Source organism: Vulpes vulpes, chromosome 10 (assembly GCF_048418805.1).
Source record: "Vulpes vulpes isolate BD-2025 chromosome 10, VulVul3, whole genome shotgun sequence".
NCBI classification, from domain to species: Eukaryota; Metazoa; Chordata; class Mammalia; order Carnivora; family Canidae; genus Vulpes; species Vulpes vulpes.
The window spans coordinates 1,744,872-1,762,867 of NC_132789.1; the positions used below are offsets into that span (position 1 = coordinate 1,744,872).

Consider the following 17,996-nt stretch of genomic DNA (forward strand, 5'->3'; position numbering starts at 1 on the left):
GCAAAATACTGGGCACAACCCCTTCAACTGATATAGAGACCTGGTAAGCCATGAGCCACATTTTGCAGGACACTTCTCGAGGAAGTGCCTGCCCGTGATATCCGTCACATGGTGAGAAATTAGGATTGAGGGTCAGGCCGCTCAGTCACAGCCTGAGACTGATGCTCAGTCTGTCTTGGTGAGGAAAGAGAAGCAGACCATGCATAGCTGAGTGTCTCCAACGGACAGCCCTGTTATATTAGATGTGGTTGGCTCTGTGATGCAGGTGTGAGGCAGGCTGCCCTGGGGGACTAAGAAAAAAGAGGTCTCTTTCATTGGGGAAACCCCTCCTCCTTGGGGAGCATAGATCTTAAGTGGTTTCACTACACACATGAGAGAGGTAGCTCTGTGGGGTGGTGCCTATGCTTGTTAGCCTGGTCCTGGTGACCAGTCCATAGTGTATACGTGACAAAACATCATGCCGTACACCTTGAAATGTGTACATTTATTTGTCAGCTATATCCCAATACACAAACCAGCCCTCCTTAGGGGATTCTCCTTGAGCCTGCATGTTGGCCACGACACCGTTCTCTGAGTGCTGTCTGTGGTGGCCAGAGCTTGCACACACTGTGGACATGGGGGCAGGTGGGCAGGAGGAAGCCTGCTGTGGCCCAGCTGTACAGGTGCAGGGGGACCCTGCTAGCCTGTAGGTCACTAGCATACCTGGTGCTGCTCCCTCCTCCGTGAAGCAGTCATGTGAACACTACATGTCTCACATCCAGCTGCAGGAGACATGGTTGACCACCGCCCCACAGCCTTGATCCAGAGGTGAGTTCCTGTACATGTTGCCAGCCACCCCAAAAGCACAGCCTCTTCCTTGCTTCTCTGCCTATAGGCCCCTGGGAGCCTGCTCAGCAGATGCACTGCTAAGAAATGCTGAGACTCAACACCTCGGTGAGGCTGCCAGATAAACCACAGGATGCCAGGCTAAATTTGCATTTCAGAACAACAAATACTTTTTAAGATATCTGCAGGGGATTGAATGGTGGCTTCCCAAAATATAGGTCCATGCCCAAATCCCCCGAATGAATGAGTGAACTGACCTTATTTGGTAAAAGGGTCTTTGCAGATTAATAATTAAGTTATGGATCTCTAGATAAGATCCCCCCTGAACATCGGGATGGGCCCTGGATCCAATCATAGGTGTCCTTATAGGAGATGAAGGGAAGGGAAGGCTGTGTGATGTCAGGATTGGAGCACCGGTGGCCAGCAGCAGTGGTAAGAGGCAGGGAGGATTCTCCCCTGAGCCTCTGGAAGGAGCACGGCCCTGCCCCACCTGGCTCTCAGACTTCTGGCCTCCCGAACCCTGAAATAGATCCCTGAAGGTTTTCTTTGCTACCATGTTAGTGGCAGTTGGTTATGGCAGCCCTACACCTTCACAGAGAGTCGGCTTAGTACAGGATTTTTATTCTCAGATGTCTTCAAAAATACTTCAGTTGTGGGAGCTCTGATGTTCTCTTCACTTTTCAGTGCTTCAGAAGAGTGGGCAAACTGCGGCCTGAGTCCAGCCTGCTACCTGGTGAATAACGTTTTCTCGAAACAGCCACACACACAGCAGCATTTGCTCTGCAGTGGCAGTGTGGCGTGGCGACATAGGTAGTATAAGTTGCAAGATCTGAAGATATGTGTACTTCCTGGCCCTTTACAGGGAGGTTTGCCGACCCTGCTCCATGTGGGAATGCATGGTCTCTGATTCCAGCTAATGCGTGCTCTGTCCGTGTGAAAGCTAGCAAGAGTCTATCAGAGGATTACAGTGTTTTCTCTATTAACCTCCTCATTTTTAAAGTGAGCGTCTGGTACTTTACTCAAGACCTTGGAGAATCAGACTTAATCCATCTCTTTAGCAGCAAGAGCGAGCTGACTGGGTGAATGGGACCTGAGGGTCCATACCCCAAGGAGAAAACAAGCCCTTCCCTTGATGAGATGGAGACATGTTGGTGTGGCCTGTTTTTTTTTTTTTTTTTCCCATTTGTTTTTATTGAAGTTCAATCTGCCAACACATATGCTCATCCTGTCAAGTGCCCCCCTCAGTGCCCGTCACCCAGTTATCACATCCCCCCGCCCGTCTCCCCTTCCACTACCCATTGTTCCCTTCCCAGAGTTAGGAGTCTCTTATGGTTTGTCTCCCTCCATAATTTTTCCCACTCACTTCCTCTCCTTTCCCTTTTAATCCCTTTCACTATTTCTTATATTCCCCGTATGAGTGAAACCATATAATGTTTGTCCTTCTCCGATTGACTTACTTCACTCAGCATAATACCCTCCAGGTCCATCCACGTTGAAGCAAATGGTGGGTATTTGTCGTTTCTAATGGCTGAGGAATATTCCATTGTATACATAAACCACATCTTCTTTATCCATCATCTTTCGATGGACACTGAGGCTCCTTCCACAGTTCGGCTATTGTGGACATTGCTGCTAGAAACATCGGGGTTCAGGTGTCCCGGCAGTTCACTGCATCTGTGTCTTTGGGGTAAATCCCCAGCAGTGCAATTGCTGGGTCGTAGGGCAGGTCTATTTTTAACTCTTTGAGGAACCTCCACACAGTTTTCCAGAGTGGCTGCACCAGTTCACATTCCCACCAACATTGCAGCGGGTTCCCCTTTCTCCACATCCTCTCCAACATTTGTGGTGTCCTGCCTTGTTAATTTTCCCCATTCTCACTGGTGTGAGGTGGGATCTCATTGTGGTTTGGATTTGTATATCCCTGATGGCAAGTGATGCGGAGCATTTTCTCATGTGCGTGTTGGCCATGTCTATGTCTTCTTTGGTGAAATTTCTGTTCATGTCTTTTGCCCATTTCATGATTGGATTGTTTGTTTCTTTGGTGTTGAGTTTAATAAGTTCTTTATAGATCTTGGAAACTAGCCCTTTATCTGATAGGTCATTTGCAAATATCTTCTCCCATTCTGGAGGTTGTCTTTTGGTTTTGTTGATTTTTTTTTTTTTTTTAGCTGTGCAGAAGCTTTTTATCTTGATTAAGTCCCAATAGTTCATTTTTTGCTTTTGTTTCCTTTGCCTTCATAGATGTATCTTGCAAGAAGTTGCTGTGGCCAAGTTCAAAAAGGCTGTTGCCTGTGTTGTCCTCTAGGATTTTGATGGTCTTGTTGCGGTGGCCTGTTAATGCCCAGTGCCAGGGTCAGCATCCCGCCGCCAGTCCAGCATGGCTCTGGGTGAGAATCTGCTCCCTGCGTGGGCATCTCATGCACCACGTGCCCCATGCTACACCTCTTCGGGGTGGGGAATATGTTGCTTGTAAAATGGAAGGTGGAGCCTTTGCAAATGCAACCTTTCCTGGATGATGTCCTGGAACCGCATTGCTTACAAAGTATCAGAGATAAACTGGAAAGTGAAATTTCGTGGCTGTTCCCAGCAAGAGGCTGTCTCCACCAGGATCACAGACCAGTTTTGTGTCCGGGAGAAACGTGAGCACCTCCATGTGTAAATTTTGTGCAGATGAGAACTTTTTATTTTTCTAACATCACCTGTAATCCTTTAGTGGCAAGATTTTCAGCTCTGGCTCTGACCAAAAGATGCGTGCTTTCCCTTGATGAGCAAGGGCTGCGGGAGGCCCTGAAGTAGCCTGGAGGTCTTAATGGTGCTTCGTGGGGGTGATTTTTCCGGCAGGGGCTCTGACGGTGAAGGAGAGAGTGAGGCTGTGAGTGCACACTTGTTGCTCTGGGCCTGTCTGGTTTCTGTGCTTCTGCACCAGGGAGTCTATCCTCTGGTCTCTAGGGAAGATGGTGGCTGCTGATTAGGAGTAATTAGGTGTGTTGTCCATCAGTGACAGACTTCGCTCCAGCAGGGGGTTGTCGAGATGCTGCTCGAGAGCGGGTTCCTGTCTCCTGGGTGCTCAGTGTCACACTGAGAGGGCTCATTACAGAGACAGGTTTTCATTGGGCTCCTCGGTAAACTTCTTCTGCTTCTTCTTCTTCTTCTTTTTTTTTTTTTTTTGGGTGGGGATTGTCATTCTGGCATAGATGCTTCTGCATGGAAGATCTTTTGGTGAGTGTCTGGTAAAGATGTAAGGGATGCTCAGCGGGCCGTGTCCCAGTGTCAGAGCCTGGAACCTTCCCAGAAACTGATTTGGGAAGAGCGTTCCTGAGCGTGTCTGCCCCTCCGCTGAAGCCCGGCTGAGCTGGTCCGTGGTGAGGCCTGCGTCCCCTGTGATTCCAATGTGCAGATAAGTCTGGGATTTTCATAGGGGGTACATTTCTTTATGGGGACCCATGAAGCCTCGTGGGGCTCAGATCAGACTCACCCTCCGTTTGGAGCACCAATCGGCCCCTGTCCTAGCTTCTTCTCTCTGAGAACTTTCCCTGACCCCCACCCCTCCCAGAGGGTCTGGTAGCTGGAGTGCATGGGCCAGGTGGGCTGCTTGCCTGAACTCCCCGTTTGTCCAGTTTTCTCCTCTGAAAAGAGGAACAAGGACTGGGCTTGCCTGGGAGGCCATCTCAAGGAGTAGGTGAGGCAGCCCACGGAAGCTGCTCCACACACATGGTGGGCTCTTAGCCAGCGTGAGCTGTTTTTATTGCTATTATTTTATAATTATTAGTTATTATTATTATGATTACCAGCCTCTCAGCTTTGCTTGTCATCAGGTGCAGGAAATAATGGCATTCGGAAATCCTTGTGAGGTGGAGGGCTGGGCTACTAGATATTCGGAGATTTTAAAGCATCAGTGAACACAAAGGTGGGGCATCCCCGTGAAAGAAAACACAGCCCTTGAGTGCTCTGCTCAGAAAACCTGGAGACGAGCATGCCTTCCTGAGGCACGCTGCATGTGGCAGTTACCCACGTGGATCCCGGAATAGGACTGCTTGGGTCAGGGTCTGCTCCTCTACCTACCCACTGTGTGGCACTTGGCAAATCCCCACCCCAGTGGCTCTCAGGCTTGGGGTGGGGGTTCACGATCACCTGGAGGTCATTCCGCCCCAGGCCGCTGGGCCCCACAGGCTCTGCCTCCACAGGTCTGGGGTGGGGCTGAGAATTTGCATTTCTGACAAGTTCCCAATGATGCTACTGCCTTGGTCCGGGGGCTTCCAGTTTGAGAACTGCTGCTGTATACTGTGTATGCTTTAGTGTCCTGCTGATAAGATGGGGTGAAAGGTGGGGTGAAGGATATCAGCCTTGTCCAAAGTGCCCAGCACGGTGCTTGGCAGATTGTATGTGTTTAGTAAAGGTTTGTTATTATTATCATTACCGCACAGAAGAATTTGGTTTCTTTTTTTTTTTATAATAAATTTGTTTTTTATTGGTGTTCAATTTACCAACATACAGAATAACACCCAGTGCTCATCCCGTCAAGTGCCCCCCTCAGTGCCCGTCACCCAGTCACCCCCACCCCCTGCCCACCTACCCCTCCACCACCCCTAGTTCGTTTCCCAGAGTTAGGAGTCTTCATGTTCTGTCTCCCTTCCTGATATTTCCCACACATTTCTTCTCCCTTCCCTCATATTCCCTTTCACTATTTTTTATATTCCCCAAATGAATGAGAACATACACTGTTTGTCCTTCTCCGATTGACTCACTTCACTCAGCATAATACCCTCCAGGTCCATCCAGGTTTCTGAAAGAGTTTTCAGTTCAAATCGGTGGACAGGCAGGATGGTTCCATAAGCAGAGAAGCTTGAGCACCTGTCTAAGTGGTCTGAATAACACATGCTGTCAGATTCCTTCTCCAGACCTCATGCTGCAACCAGTTCCAGATGGGCTAAGGTCTGATGGTACAAAATAAACTCCTAAACCTATAAAAATGCTGCAAGAGTTTGCAGGGACTTTTTTCAGAGAGGAAAGTGGGTGTTGCTGGCATGTTTTGTACCAGGAGGAAGGTTGCTGGGGGGCTCAGCGCCCCTCATGAACCCTCTACTGCGTGCAGGCAGGACTGAGAACACACAGGTCTGACTTCACAAAGCCCCTGGGAGTGGGGCTGCAGAACCATGGAAGCATAGACTGCAGGCCCTGGCAGGACAGGGCATGCCTGCAGAGGATCCATAGGAGGGCCAGGTGTGGCCTGGGGGCTTTCAGGGGTGTTGGTGAGGTCCCAGTGGATGCAGAGGAATACACAGGGTATTCAGGGGGAAGCAGCTCCTGCAGAGGCAGGAACACCAAGGCTGTACCCAGGGGTGCCCAGCTTGCCCCAGGTTGCCTGGGACTTGGCTAGATTTAGTTCTGCAAGCTTCCCATTGGGGAAGGCCCTCTCAGTCCCAGGCATACCAGGGCAGGTGGTCACCCTAGTTCCTGGGCAGGAGCTGGCTGGAATGTGTGCTGGTTGTCGGGGAGCTGAGCGGTTAATGCACGCTCAGTCAGGTCCTTGGTCATGGGATTTACTGGCCTGTGTTCCAGGAGCAGAAAGACACAGGCTCCCCTGGCCTTGAGGCCGATGGTGTCTTCCAGCTAAGAGGTCAGAGGACCCTAGCTGGGGAAGTGAGGAACTTCTTTGCAGAAGGAAAAGGGATTCCTTGGGTGCATAATGCGTGCTGTTCCCTGAGAGCTTTTTAAAGCCTGAGTCTTTGTACTCATTGCAGCAGAAAGCAACACAGAATGGAACGATGAAGGGTATATAAGCTTGTGGACGCATGTGGGAATCCTCCGGTGCAGGACATCATGCTGTACGTTGGCCCTGATGGGGTGCGCAGCCTCGGCCAGGCTCTTCCCAATGAGCACCCTGTGTTTCATGGTTTCTGTCACTGACCGTAGCTGGCTGGGAAGGTCCAGGTGCAGGAGGGGAGAGCATGGCCTTTCCCATTACTGGTCAGCACGTCTGAGCTCTGTACAGTCACCGACTTTCTCAGGGAGGGAGGGCTTAGGACTAAGACTAGTCTCCAAATTGTTTAACTCAGGATGCTCTGCACAAACGTTCGATGGGATTCGCTTCAGAAGGAATCCCTGATTCTATCGTAGCAAATTCCTCCCCGGGGACTTGTAGGTACCAGGGCAGAATTTTAGTCATTTTTGGGACACCGTGCTGAGTACCATCTGAGAGTGCATCTGTGTGGTGGCCTTGGCGGACACCGAGGGGAGGCAATAGGAAACGGTGTATACCAGGTGAAGAAATGCTGTGCAGAGGTGGTCCCCGGATGCTCTGGGTGGCACTTGGTCACATGGTGTTTGGACGGTTGTCTTCCTGGTATCCTGCAATCTTTCTGATTCTGGCAATGGGAACCTCTTGGGTGGGTGCTGCTGCATCCGTGCCTCCTCAGCAACAGGGGCCCGTCTCTCTCCTGCTCTAGTGCAAAGGCCGGGTCTTGGGTGCAGGGACCAGGGAGGCGGTGGGTTTAGCCGAGACTTAGCAGTAGCGGTTTTCCTTGTGTTTCACTTTAGGGCACCTGATGCTAGTTCTCCATTTCAGAGAAGTGAAAGCAAGTGTCCTTAGAGGTGGGCTTCTTTGTGAAAGCATTAAAGAAAAGTGAATTGATTTGAATAAAACCCTTTTTACTCTGAACAGAATGATAGTATGTAGCTAAGGCACAGGTAGTGAAGAACCCACTTGCTGTGGGCTGGGCAGATGGTTGCAGAGCTCAGAGAAGGGGCTAGAGGCTGGAGCCAGGAAAGGAAGGCTTCCTGGGGGAGGTGGGGCTTGTGCTGGATTTTGAAGATTGGAGAGGAATTGGAATGGTGGGCAAGAATGGAGAAGACGCACATGGGACAGGGGATGGGGGCGGAGCAGGTGCAAAGGCTGAGGAGTGGGGCTGGCCGGCCTGCTGGAGGGCTGAGGAGGCGGCACTGCTGACTAGGAGGCCCTGGTGGGCTGTGCGAGATCACGTGTGCCCCCAGGGGCTGAGAGGACACCCTGGGCCGCTGCCTCCCAGCTGTGTGTGAGACACAGCACAGGGTACCACTCCCCCAGCCCCTTTCCCCGCTCTTGCTCATCTTAATTTACTAATTCCCCCCAGGGCCGGACAAAGCTATGAAATATAATGATTTTGTAAGAGAAAGTCTAATTGCATATACCCTGGCTGATCCCTGAAAGTGCTTGTGGTCATTTTAATAACTACTTTCAAAATACTTTTCAGCTACTAAAATGGATTTCAGAAAGATTGAAGAAATCAGTGATAGAAAAACAATTAGCTGCACTGACACTTTTTCCTTTGGTCCATTTGCTCTAGGTCTTTTTTATTGACATTTTTTTTTCCCTTGGCTCAGAGAGCGCAAGCTCACAGGCCAGCGGGGGCCAGGTCCTAATGAGTGAATCAGGCAAGGCATCCATCAGAGAGCAGTGCTTAGGGGACCCATGGGGAGCAGTGGGGACCCTGGCTGCCACAGCCCCTTCCCTGTGGGACTTGCTGGGCTTGGTGTTATTGTATCTCTCTGAACCCAAGCCCGTGGCCCAGGCTCAGGGCAACAGACACAGGATGGGTGGGTCTCCTGGGTCCCCTAAGTCCAGACTGGGTGGACCCAGAGAGGCCAAGGAAATGCAGGGCTGCAGCCAGCCAGCAAGTGCCCTTCAGCTTTTCATGCAATCATATAATAAGATGCTGGGTCAGCCTTCGCTTCCTTCTGTGTTCATCTTTATCCAAATGGTCCTATTTTGCCCAGCCAGCCCCAGCCATGTTTTCAGGCTTTTTTTTTTTTTTTTTTTTTTGGATATGAAGCTCTTTGCTTCCAGGCATTGCACCTTCTCTGAATGCAATGGAAACACACCATTTTGCAATCTCTTTCCTGGTGTGACTCATTTAGGACTTGGGACTTCCAGTTACGGCATGTGGTGCGTGCATATGCCTCTTGGCTCCTGGGCAGGGCTCCTCCGGGCTGTTCAGGATGTGTGGCTCCTGCCCTGCCAGCTCTGTCTTAATCCCCAGTATGCTCTGCTTTCCAGGCCCAGTGAGATGAAGGTTTGCCCACCACTTGGCAAGGAAGAAAGAACAGTTTGGTCTGATTCTCTTTTTTGGGTGATTGCTTTGGTCCTGGGTATGAGCAAGCGCAGGCACGTGCACACACAGGGACCCATCTGCTTCTCCCTGGAGGATTCCTCTCCCCAGCTTGCTGCTCAGGACTGAGACGCCTCCAGCTGAGCCACACTCAGGGGCAGGCTGCTAGAAGCTCTGGGGAACCAGCCTGCTGAACCCTCCAACGCATGGGGACGGGAGCAGCACTTCCCCGCCTCTCAAATAGTATGGAGCCAGGGAGAACACCCAGGTCCCTGGACATGCAACTATGCATTTTCTCCCATTTTCTCACCTTGCCTTTCTTTTCTTCTCATTGTTTGCCTCCTGACTGTTGCAGGCATCTGACTGAAGGCATTCAGGGGAAGGTAAATAAATATAAATACGTATACTGTAGCATTGTTTGTAACAGTAAGAAAGGAACAATCAAACCTAGAAATATCTTGCATTTTTATTGCTAGAGGATTTGGCTGTACCTTGATTGAAATTTCACACACGCGCTGTTTTGAGTCTTGGAGAGCTGCAGTCTATTCCTGTATCAGTCTGGAAAGTTTAGATCGTGCCACAGGAACAAACATTCCCCAGTCTCAGCCACTTATTTCTTATTCGAGCTGTGTACCTCTGCTCACTGTTTTATGTCAGGGACCCAGGCAGGTGTGGCAGCCACCATCTGAAACATTGCTGGCTGCCCTGCCAGGGGAATGTGCGTTTGGAGCATTTGGCACCAGCCATTGAGTCCTCAGGCCCAGAAGGTGGCCCCTGCTGGCTCTGCTCACGGCATATTGGTTAGAGCTGAGCGCACGATCCCACCCGATGCAGGGGCCTGGGGAGTTCAGTCTTCCCTGTGAGTGGAGGGAGCAGAGAGCCAGCCCCTGTGCGAGACATGGCTGAGAGAGGAGAGTGTGTGTGTGCCCGGGAGGTGCCATCAGAGTAGTGCCGGAGGCCAGGGGTGTTGGGTGGAGAGGCTACGACTGTCCGCTTTAGCATCCAGCAGGAAAGCCTCAGACTGCTGGTCCACACCTTCCTTGTGCCCAGGCGTTGCAGTCCCCATACGCCCTGGATGGTGCAGCGCACAAACCTCCTCACTGAACTCCAGACATGCAGAGAGGCCTGTGGAGGCAGCTCAGGGACCCTCAGTCTGGCCTCTGTGGGATGCACTTGCCAGGCATGTTCCAAGTGGAGCTGCAGGGACATGCCTCATGCACACACCCTCGGAATCATATCTACATAAACAAAATACAATGATAGCAATAGCAGAAATTCTTTAAAAGGAAATAATTTGTTCCAGAATTCCCATATCTCTTTGGGAACAAAGCAGGATAAGCACTAGACTCGCTTGGGTGAGGATTTTCTGATGTTGGCTGGGGACAAGGATGTCTTCCCTCCCTGTCTGTGTTTCTGGGAGTTGGTGGCTCATCCACTTGGCATGTTCCCTTGGGTGATAAGGGTCAGAGAAACGTGTGATGGTCGCACCCCAGGGGAGCTATTCTTGTTCCTTGAAGTGCTGGACTTTGCACTTAACTTACATCTGACCTGAAACAATATGGTGTTTTGATGGGATTTTATGTCCAGTCTTTTGATAGATTTTTTTCTTTAACTTCATTTTGGTGATTTCCTTGTTTGCTACTTATTTTTAACTAGAAATCCTTTGAAGGGAGACAAATGAAAGCTTGACTGTATTACACGGCATCACCTCAGGGCAAGGATAATCCATGTAAAATAAAATTCATAGGGAGGCAGCAGCCCCGGCCGCTTAGATCTTGGCTTGCCACTTTAATTCCCTTCAGAAACAGCAAGCCCTTTTTTCCTCTGTAACTCCTGAATTCCGTCCCGTGCCTGCAGAGGCGTGGGCATGGCTGGAAAGAGAGTTGAGAGGGAGGTGTGTATGGGGGCGGCTTGAGAAGGGGGAGCAGTTGGCTCAGAGTCCTGGAATGGCCCCGGGAGCTCTCAGAACTACCCACGTGTCAGCGTTTGGCAGCTGCCCAGGGCCGCCTGGACACTGCTCATCTTCCCGCTTTCACTCCTCCCCATCACTAGGGGGCCGAGAGGGTGTCTGTGTGAGGTCTGGGTACTGGGGGTCATGCCCTGGTCTGCAACTCGCGCTCTGTGCCCACGTAGGGCTCCTGTAGACATCACAGGTGCACTCACCCACCTCTGGAATGATTGTGCCGACGGTCAAGACATTTGTAGGGCTGCCTGGGTGGCTCAGTCATTTAGCATCCGACTCCTGATCTCAGCATGGCTCTTGATCTCAGAGTGGTGAGTCCAAGCTCTGCATCAGGTTCCATGCTGGAGTGTGGAGACTACTAAAAAAAAAAAAAAGAAAAAAAAAGAGAACATTTTTAAAGATTTTATTTATTTATTTGAGAGAGAGACAGAGCAAGTGAGCAAGCAAGCCGAGTAGGGAGGGGCAGAGGGAGAGGGAGAAGCAGACCTGCCCTGCCCCGACGTGGCAGTCCTGGGATCAGGACCTGAGCTGAAGGCACATGCTTCACCGACTGAGCCATCCAGGCACCCAAAAAGAATATTTCTAAATAAAGGGGAGTAACTGCCTTTGACCCCAATCAACAACCAATCCTGCTTTGTCATTTTCTCTGATGGCTGTTTTTTTCATTTTATATGTATATGTATATTTATTTATTTATTTATTTATTTATTTATTTATTTATTTTAAATTTTTATTTATTCATGATAGTCACACACACACAGAGAGAGAGAGAGAGAGGCAGAGACACAGGCAGAGGGAGAAGCAGGCTCCATGCACCGGGAGCCCGACGTGGGATTCGATCCCGGGTCTCCAGGATCGCGCCCTGGGCCAAAGGCAGGCGCTAAACCGCTGCGCCACCCAGGGATCCCTGTATATGTATATTTAAATGTATATATACATTTATAGGTCTAAATCTAAAAGGAAAAATATAGTTACATAGATATCTATATAGTTTTTTAAAATTTATCTTCCTGGCAAAGCCATGGCTGGAGCACTGGGTGCGTCCACGAGGGCTGTCTAGGAGGCATGCACTGGGCTGTGGGAGCCCCTGTGGACGGGCCATGCTGTGTAGTGGAGTCTGGAAGCGTCTGGCTCCTGTCTCCCTCCTGGTTATTCTGGGTCCATGGCCTGTGGAAAGGAGCACTGCTAATTTTTACTCCAAATGGCGTTTTTATTTCAATCTCTGCTGTGTCTTCAACTGTAGGCTCCACGAAGGCCAGGCTTTGCCTGATTCCCCCCTATTTGGGGTCCTGGTGTGAAGGACAGTGTCTAACGTACAGTAGGTGCTCAACACGTGTTTGCTGAATCAACGATCCGTTGTTCCACTGCCTTAATCCCCAGCTGCTATTAACCATGACAGTGCCCGCATAACTGCTGTGGCTGTTCTCACATGGCTGTTGTTGCTGGTCCGTGGCGGGCACCGTCCCCGTGAGAGTGTACCCGGCGTCCCCAGGGGCCAGCTGTCCCACCATGTGCCGTCCGTCACCTCGTGGGGTCTCACAATCCTAGTGGTGGGCACCATTGGGGCAGAAAGGTGGGCGGCAGTTTGAGGCCACTCTCAGGACAACCGTGGGAGCTGGCACTTCACACCCTCTGGGGCCCTGCCTCTTACTCACCCTGGGACGCGGCTTCCTGGCCTGGGTGCTCCCCTTCAGCAGTGGATGCACCAAGCCTGCGCTCCTCCACGTTCATCTCAGTGGGAGGGTTAAAGCTTCAGGCTTGGTGGGTCACGCAGTGGGATGGACAAGAGGGTGCCCCTCTGTGGGGGCAAACCCAGGCCTCCCCTCTCACTGCATCTGAGAGATGTCGTGCTGTTCTCCTCCTGGCAAAACTGGTGTCTGATGAGGTCATTATGCCCACGCTTCCGTTGATGTCTTTTGAATGCCGAGATCTTTGTGCAAAAGGGGAGCAGGCCCTGTAGGTTCTGGGGCTGAGACCCAGGCTTGTGCAAGAGAGTGAACGGAGCACAGTGAGCTATGCGGAGAACAAGCACTGAAGAGCACCGGAGTCCTGTGAGGGACAGAGCGAGTGCCTTCTCTGTAAGATAACAGGTGTCTACTCCCCTCTGGGGGGCTCCTTCTGGTGGCCTCGGTGGTGTCAGACCCCTGCCCTGTAGGTGGTGATCACAGTCCTTCTGCCTCCCTGGAGGCAGAGGAAGAGCCAGACGGGGCTGGGCCAGGTGTCCAGAGGCTTGGCATGTTGCCTGCCTGTCGCTGTTCCCAGAGCGTCTCCGTTTTCACCAATGGATTAAGATTTTATACCTGGAACCAAGGACAACCGTGAGATACCCAGGCACACCTGCCTGAGCTTCTTGGTGGGGGCTGCCAAATAGCAGATGACAGACAGGTGTTCTCATCATTGATAAATGGATCAGATGTTCGGGCTGGCAATGCAAGCAGCATATGTGCACTTCAGAAACCTACCCTAGGACTTCCTGTGTTTTTTTCCTCATTGGTTAACACCCTCTTGTCCGGAAGTAGTTTTTATACCTCTGTAAATGCCTGTTTGATATCCAGGACATTCTGTCCACATCATAGAGTCTGGAAGAAAGAGCTTGCAAAAATGGTTTGTATCAAATCATTTATCTGAGATCTGACTATGGGGTTGGTGGACAGGAAGTGTTTCCAACAGATGTTTCAAGGCAAAACGTTCCACTGTAAGCGCCTGGGGAGCACAAGAATGGCAGCCCTCTGGAAGGCTCCAAATGCCTTTGCCGAGTCTCCTGAGACGTCCTGGTTTCCCTTCCTGCCTGGTTGTGGCCGGGGAGCCCCCAGCAGGCTGCCAGTAAAGTTGTCTTCCAGCATAACATAGCCCGGGGCTATTTCTGTTGCTTACAACCTGAGAACCTTGCCTAACGCACCAGGGAGCAAGAGCGTGATGCTCGATTTCAGATCACTGGAAAATCTGCGGGGAACATGACACATGATGGCTCTGTGACAGCTGTCCCTGTGTTTTCTCCTTGACGTGTAGTAGATGAGCTTGACAAGACGGCTCCAAGGCACAGGTAGGAGTCTGAGGCTTGTTTGAGAGACACAGATGCATCCCTGGGGTCGAATCAGGAGACAGAGACCACACCAATCCTTTCGGCAGAAAATTTCACTCATGTGCAGACATGCTAATCACACAGCAGAGGGGTCGCCGAGTGGCTCACACCCCACGGCTGGGGTAAGAATGCCCAGAGGCATGGGGGATGGGGCCCTGAGTGGGGTGTGGCTGGCTGACATCGGCATAATGAGGGGAGCGCAGGTAAGAGCCAGCTGTTGGTATTGGACTGTCTGGCCTGTAGGGAGCAGGTGAGAGGAAATCTCAGGTGCAGCCCCTCCCTCCATCCTTCCTTCGCTCCTAGTGCCCCACTGGCAGCATCGGATGGGGGCTGGCACAGACGGGCGATGTTTTCCCCACAGAGGACATCAGAAGACAAATGAGGGGCAGTCATGATACAGTGACATTTAGAACCCAATTTATAAGAAATACGTTAATAAATGTCAGCCCATGTAATCAGTGGTTACAGAATTGTTGTGGGGACGGTGACCCTTCTTGTCACATTGCCCTTGTGTTTGAGAGCCGCACATCTGAAACCTGTTCCTGTGTTTTTAAATCACTACTTTTTAAAAATCAATCTTCAGAGAATAATTATACAAATACATTCTTTTTTTTTTTTTTTAGATTAACTTACTTATTTAAGAGAGAGTGTGAGTTTGGGGAGGGGCAGAGGGAGAGGGAGAGAATCCCAAGCAGAATCCCTGCTGAGTGCAGAGCTGGATGGGAGGGCTCGTTCCCACGACCCCAAGATCATGACATGAGCTGAAATCAAGAGCCAGATGCTTAACCAACTGAGCCACCCAGGCCCCTATTCAAATATATTCATTATGAAATTTTCCACAGTTTAGATATTTCAAACGTTCCCTTTGTCATAGAGAATTTTAGTGTTCCTAGACTCTGTTGTGTTTCAGACTTCCCCAGAGAGAATCACTGTTCGCATAAGCAACTTAATCTGGCATCCACTGTCTACACTGGCTTTCTCACCTCTTCTGGTGTCTCTACATACCCCCCACTCTCTGCCTCTATTTATTTTTTTTAAAGATTTTTATTTATTTATTCACGACACACACACACACACACACACACACACACAGAGGCAGAGACACAGGCAGAGGGAGACGCAGGCTCCACGTAGGGAGCCTAACATGGGACTCGATCCCTGGTCTCCAGGATCAGGCCCTTGGCTGAAGGCTGCGCTACACCACTGAGCCACCTGGGCTGCACACACTCTCTGCCTCTAAAGAGACTTTCTATTCTCTCCTATCCTGTACTCTTAACCTGCTCCAACTACCTGTCTCGTAGATGTGGCTGCAGATCGAGCCATCCGCACATTTAACCTCTTTATTGATGACAAATTCCATCATGTAGCTCTCACTGCATGCAGATACTTCACAAGACTGCTGGGCAGAAAGTGCATGATCTCCAACATGGATTTTCAGATTTTTATCCCTCCTTGTTCACAGTAAAAGCAATATCATGTAAAAGGTAATCAAATATCCCCACTTTTCCAGCAAAATTGGGAAGTTGTGTGGCCCTTGAAAGGGTTTGGATTTATTGACTGTAATTTGTGCAGTAGCTTTTGTGCAGCTGTGCAAACGAGTGTGGCTCCCATGCATCGAAAGATCTCCAAAGTTAGGCTCTGTACATGTTTTGGAGCCAAAAATATTCAGGGAGAGAAGAAAATGAGTGTGTCCAGTGGCTGGGACAGTAGCAGAAATCACTGCATTAAAGGAACTTCTGATTATCATATGGGTTTCAGGACAAAGGGGGACGCTGTGACACTTTTCTAAGAGTGACACACCATCCACACGGTTCCCTTCATAATTCACAAGTGAGCATGGAGCTCTCTTCTGGGCGCTGCTGGCGGGGCTGGGATCCTGCAGAAAGACCCACGCACACCCCTCAGAATGCATGTTCCAGTGGGCAGAGACACATAATCACATGTAATCAAGAAGCAAGCCCATGCAGTCTCTGGGTCTTAGGATGGTTCTGCATTTCTCACCCTGAGCCCCCACACTATTTCTGGGCGAGGGTTATAGTTTCTTCATGTCCTCGACACACTTGTCCTTTCTTGTTGTTATAACTGTTCCCGCGCATGCAATGCGCTGTCTCGTTGAGGCTTTGAGTTGCATTTGACTAATGACTCAGGATGTCGAGCATCTTCTCATATTTTTGTTGGCCACTTGTTTACTGCGTGCTGCTGAAACAAGCCCTTTGGAGTGATTACTTTTATTTTATGTGACTCTCCTCTCAATTTTTATTTTATTTTTAAAATATTGGGATCCCTGGGTGGTGCAGCGCTTTGGCGCCTGCCTTTGGCCCAGGGCGCGATCCTGGAGACCCGGGATCGAATCCCACGTCAGGCTCCCGGTGCATGGAGCCTGCTTCTCCCTCTGCCTGTGTCTCTGCCTCTCTCTCTCTCTCTCTCTGTATGACTCTCATAAATAAATAATAAAAAAATTTTTTTAAAAAAGAGTATTTTTAAAATATTTATTTGTTTATTCTTTTTAAAGTAGGGCTCCACACCCAACATGGAGTTCGAACTCACAACTCTGAGATAAAGAGTCACCTGCTGTACCAACTGAACCAGCCAGGCACCCACCTCCTCTCAATTATTAAAAAATGTTTAAAAAGTAGATGTGGCATATTTTAATGGGAAATGTTTTTTTGGGGAAAATATAGTGTTAAAGAGACCAGGTATATGAGATGGGGAGAGCGTGGCTGGGAGGAAGGTCAAAATTTTGTAAAAGGAGGTCTGGATGGCTTCAGTGAAGAGATGAAATGGGAGCAAAGTCTTGAAGGTGAGAGAGGTCACTACGTAGGCATCTGGGAAGAAAGCTTACTAGGTGGATCAGACAACCAGTGCAAAGGCCCTGAGGTAGGGACTACTGGCTCACTTGGAGAGCAGTGGAAGGCCAGTGTGGCTGAGGCCAGTGAGCAAGAGCAAGTAGCAGGGAATGAGGAGTCAGATCACAGAGTGCTGTGGAGGCCTAGGGAGGACCTTGGCTTTTTTGTAGGATTGTGATGAAAAGTCATTGGAGAGTTATAAATGGAAGAAGGATGTAAGCTGATTTCCATCTTACAAGGTACCTCTGGTGAGTGAACTGTGGAGGGAGAGCTGGTGGTGCATAGGCTGGGCAACTGGTCAACTCATGTATGGATGACTTAGCCATGGGTTTGAGACAGCTGAGCTGGTTTAGGAAAACATCACCAAGAAAAACCATTGCACATCAACAAGGCCCTTGCTGCAGTAATGTATATTTGTTTCTCCTTCCAAAGGATGCTAACATTAAACACGCAAGCTCCTGCTCTCGATTGAGTCTTATTCCCTGTCGTTGGACTGCTCATTCTTTTGAACAACTTCATTGACAATTGGAGACAAAGCCCAAACTTCTCCAACTAATGTTTGATCTGGAAATTCAACCTCACTGACATTCAGACACACATTTGATCTTGTCTTCCATTTTGTATTTGAACCAATTTAGCTTCGTCGTGTTCAAGCTAATTACTGGACTCTGAGCCGGAGATGCCACCTGAGCCTCCTGCAGAGGAAGAAAGGCTCTGCAGGACACAGGACAGTGTTTCAAGTGTCTGGTGGTTCATTTATTTGCAGGAGAAACATGTAGACCAGTTTAAAGGATGAGGAGAGTAGGAATTTGATGGGATGGGTCCTTTAGCTTCACTTGCACTGAAGACTTTTAAGTGGTTTCTGAAAAGCCCTTTTTGATTTGGAGCCAGATACAGAATGACAATTTCTCAACAGATACACCCATTCTTTGCAGCATGTGTGGGCTTCCAGCGTCTGGTCCGGTCCTCAGCCAGAGAGAAAGATTAGATCCGTCAAGTTAAGAGCTGTCTCCAGTGGCCATCAGTCACCTGTCAGAGATTTCTGATGAGATTTTATTAAATGCACAGTGAGTTACTCCTGCTCAGTGATATTCCTCTGGCTTTCATAGCCCTTTCACTCTCAAAGGTGCCCAGTGGAATCCTGACAGGCTGTCAGACACAGACAAGTCCTACAGAATTGAGAGGCTACTTGGTTG

The 17,996-nt window shown here is 49.8% G+C and overlaps 1 protein-coding gene across 39 annotated transcripts in view; it reads left to right on the top strand.

Annotated features, from left to right (window-relative positions):
• The window catches only part of RIMBP2 (RIMS binding protein 2), a 221,612-nt gene that overhangs the window by 76,960 nt on the left and 126,656 nt on the right, over positions 1-17,996 (top strand). For 6 of the 39 annotated variants that reach the window (XM_072722628.1, XM_072722627.1, XM_072722613.1 and 3 more), the window contains exon 3: positions 3,067-3,212. The exons of 32 other annotated variants lie outside the window; for them this stretch is intronic. In XM_072722628.1, the coding sequence (XP_072578729.1) occupies positions 3,138-3,212 (75 nt within the window). In that variant the 5' untranslated portion in view covers positions 3,067-3,137. Of the gene's footprint in view, positions 1-3,066; positions 3,465-17,996 lie in introns of all 39 variants that reach the window. One more of the 39 variants, XM_072722651.1, reaches the window with a different exon arrangement.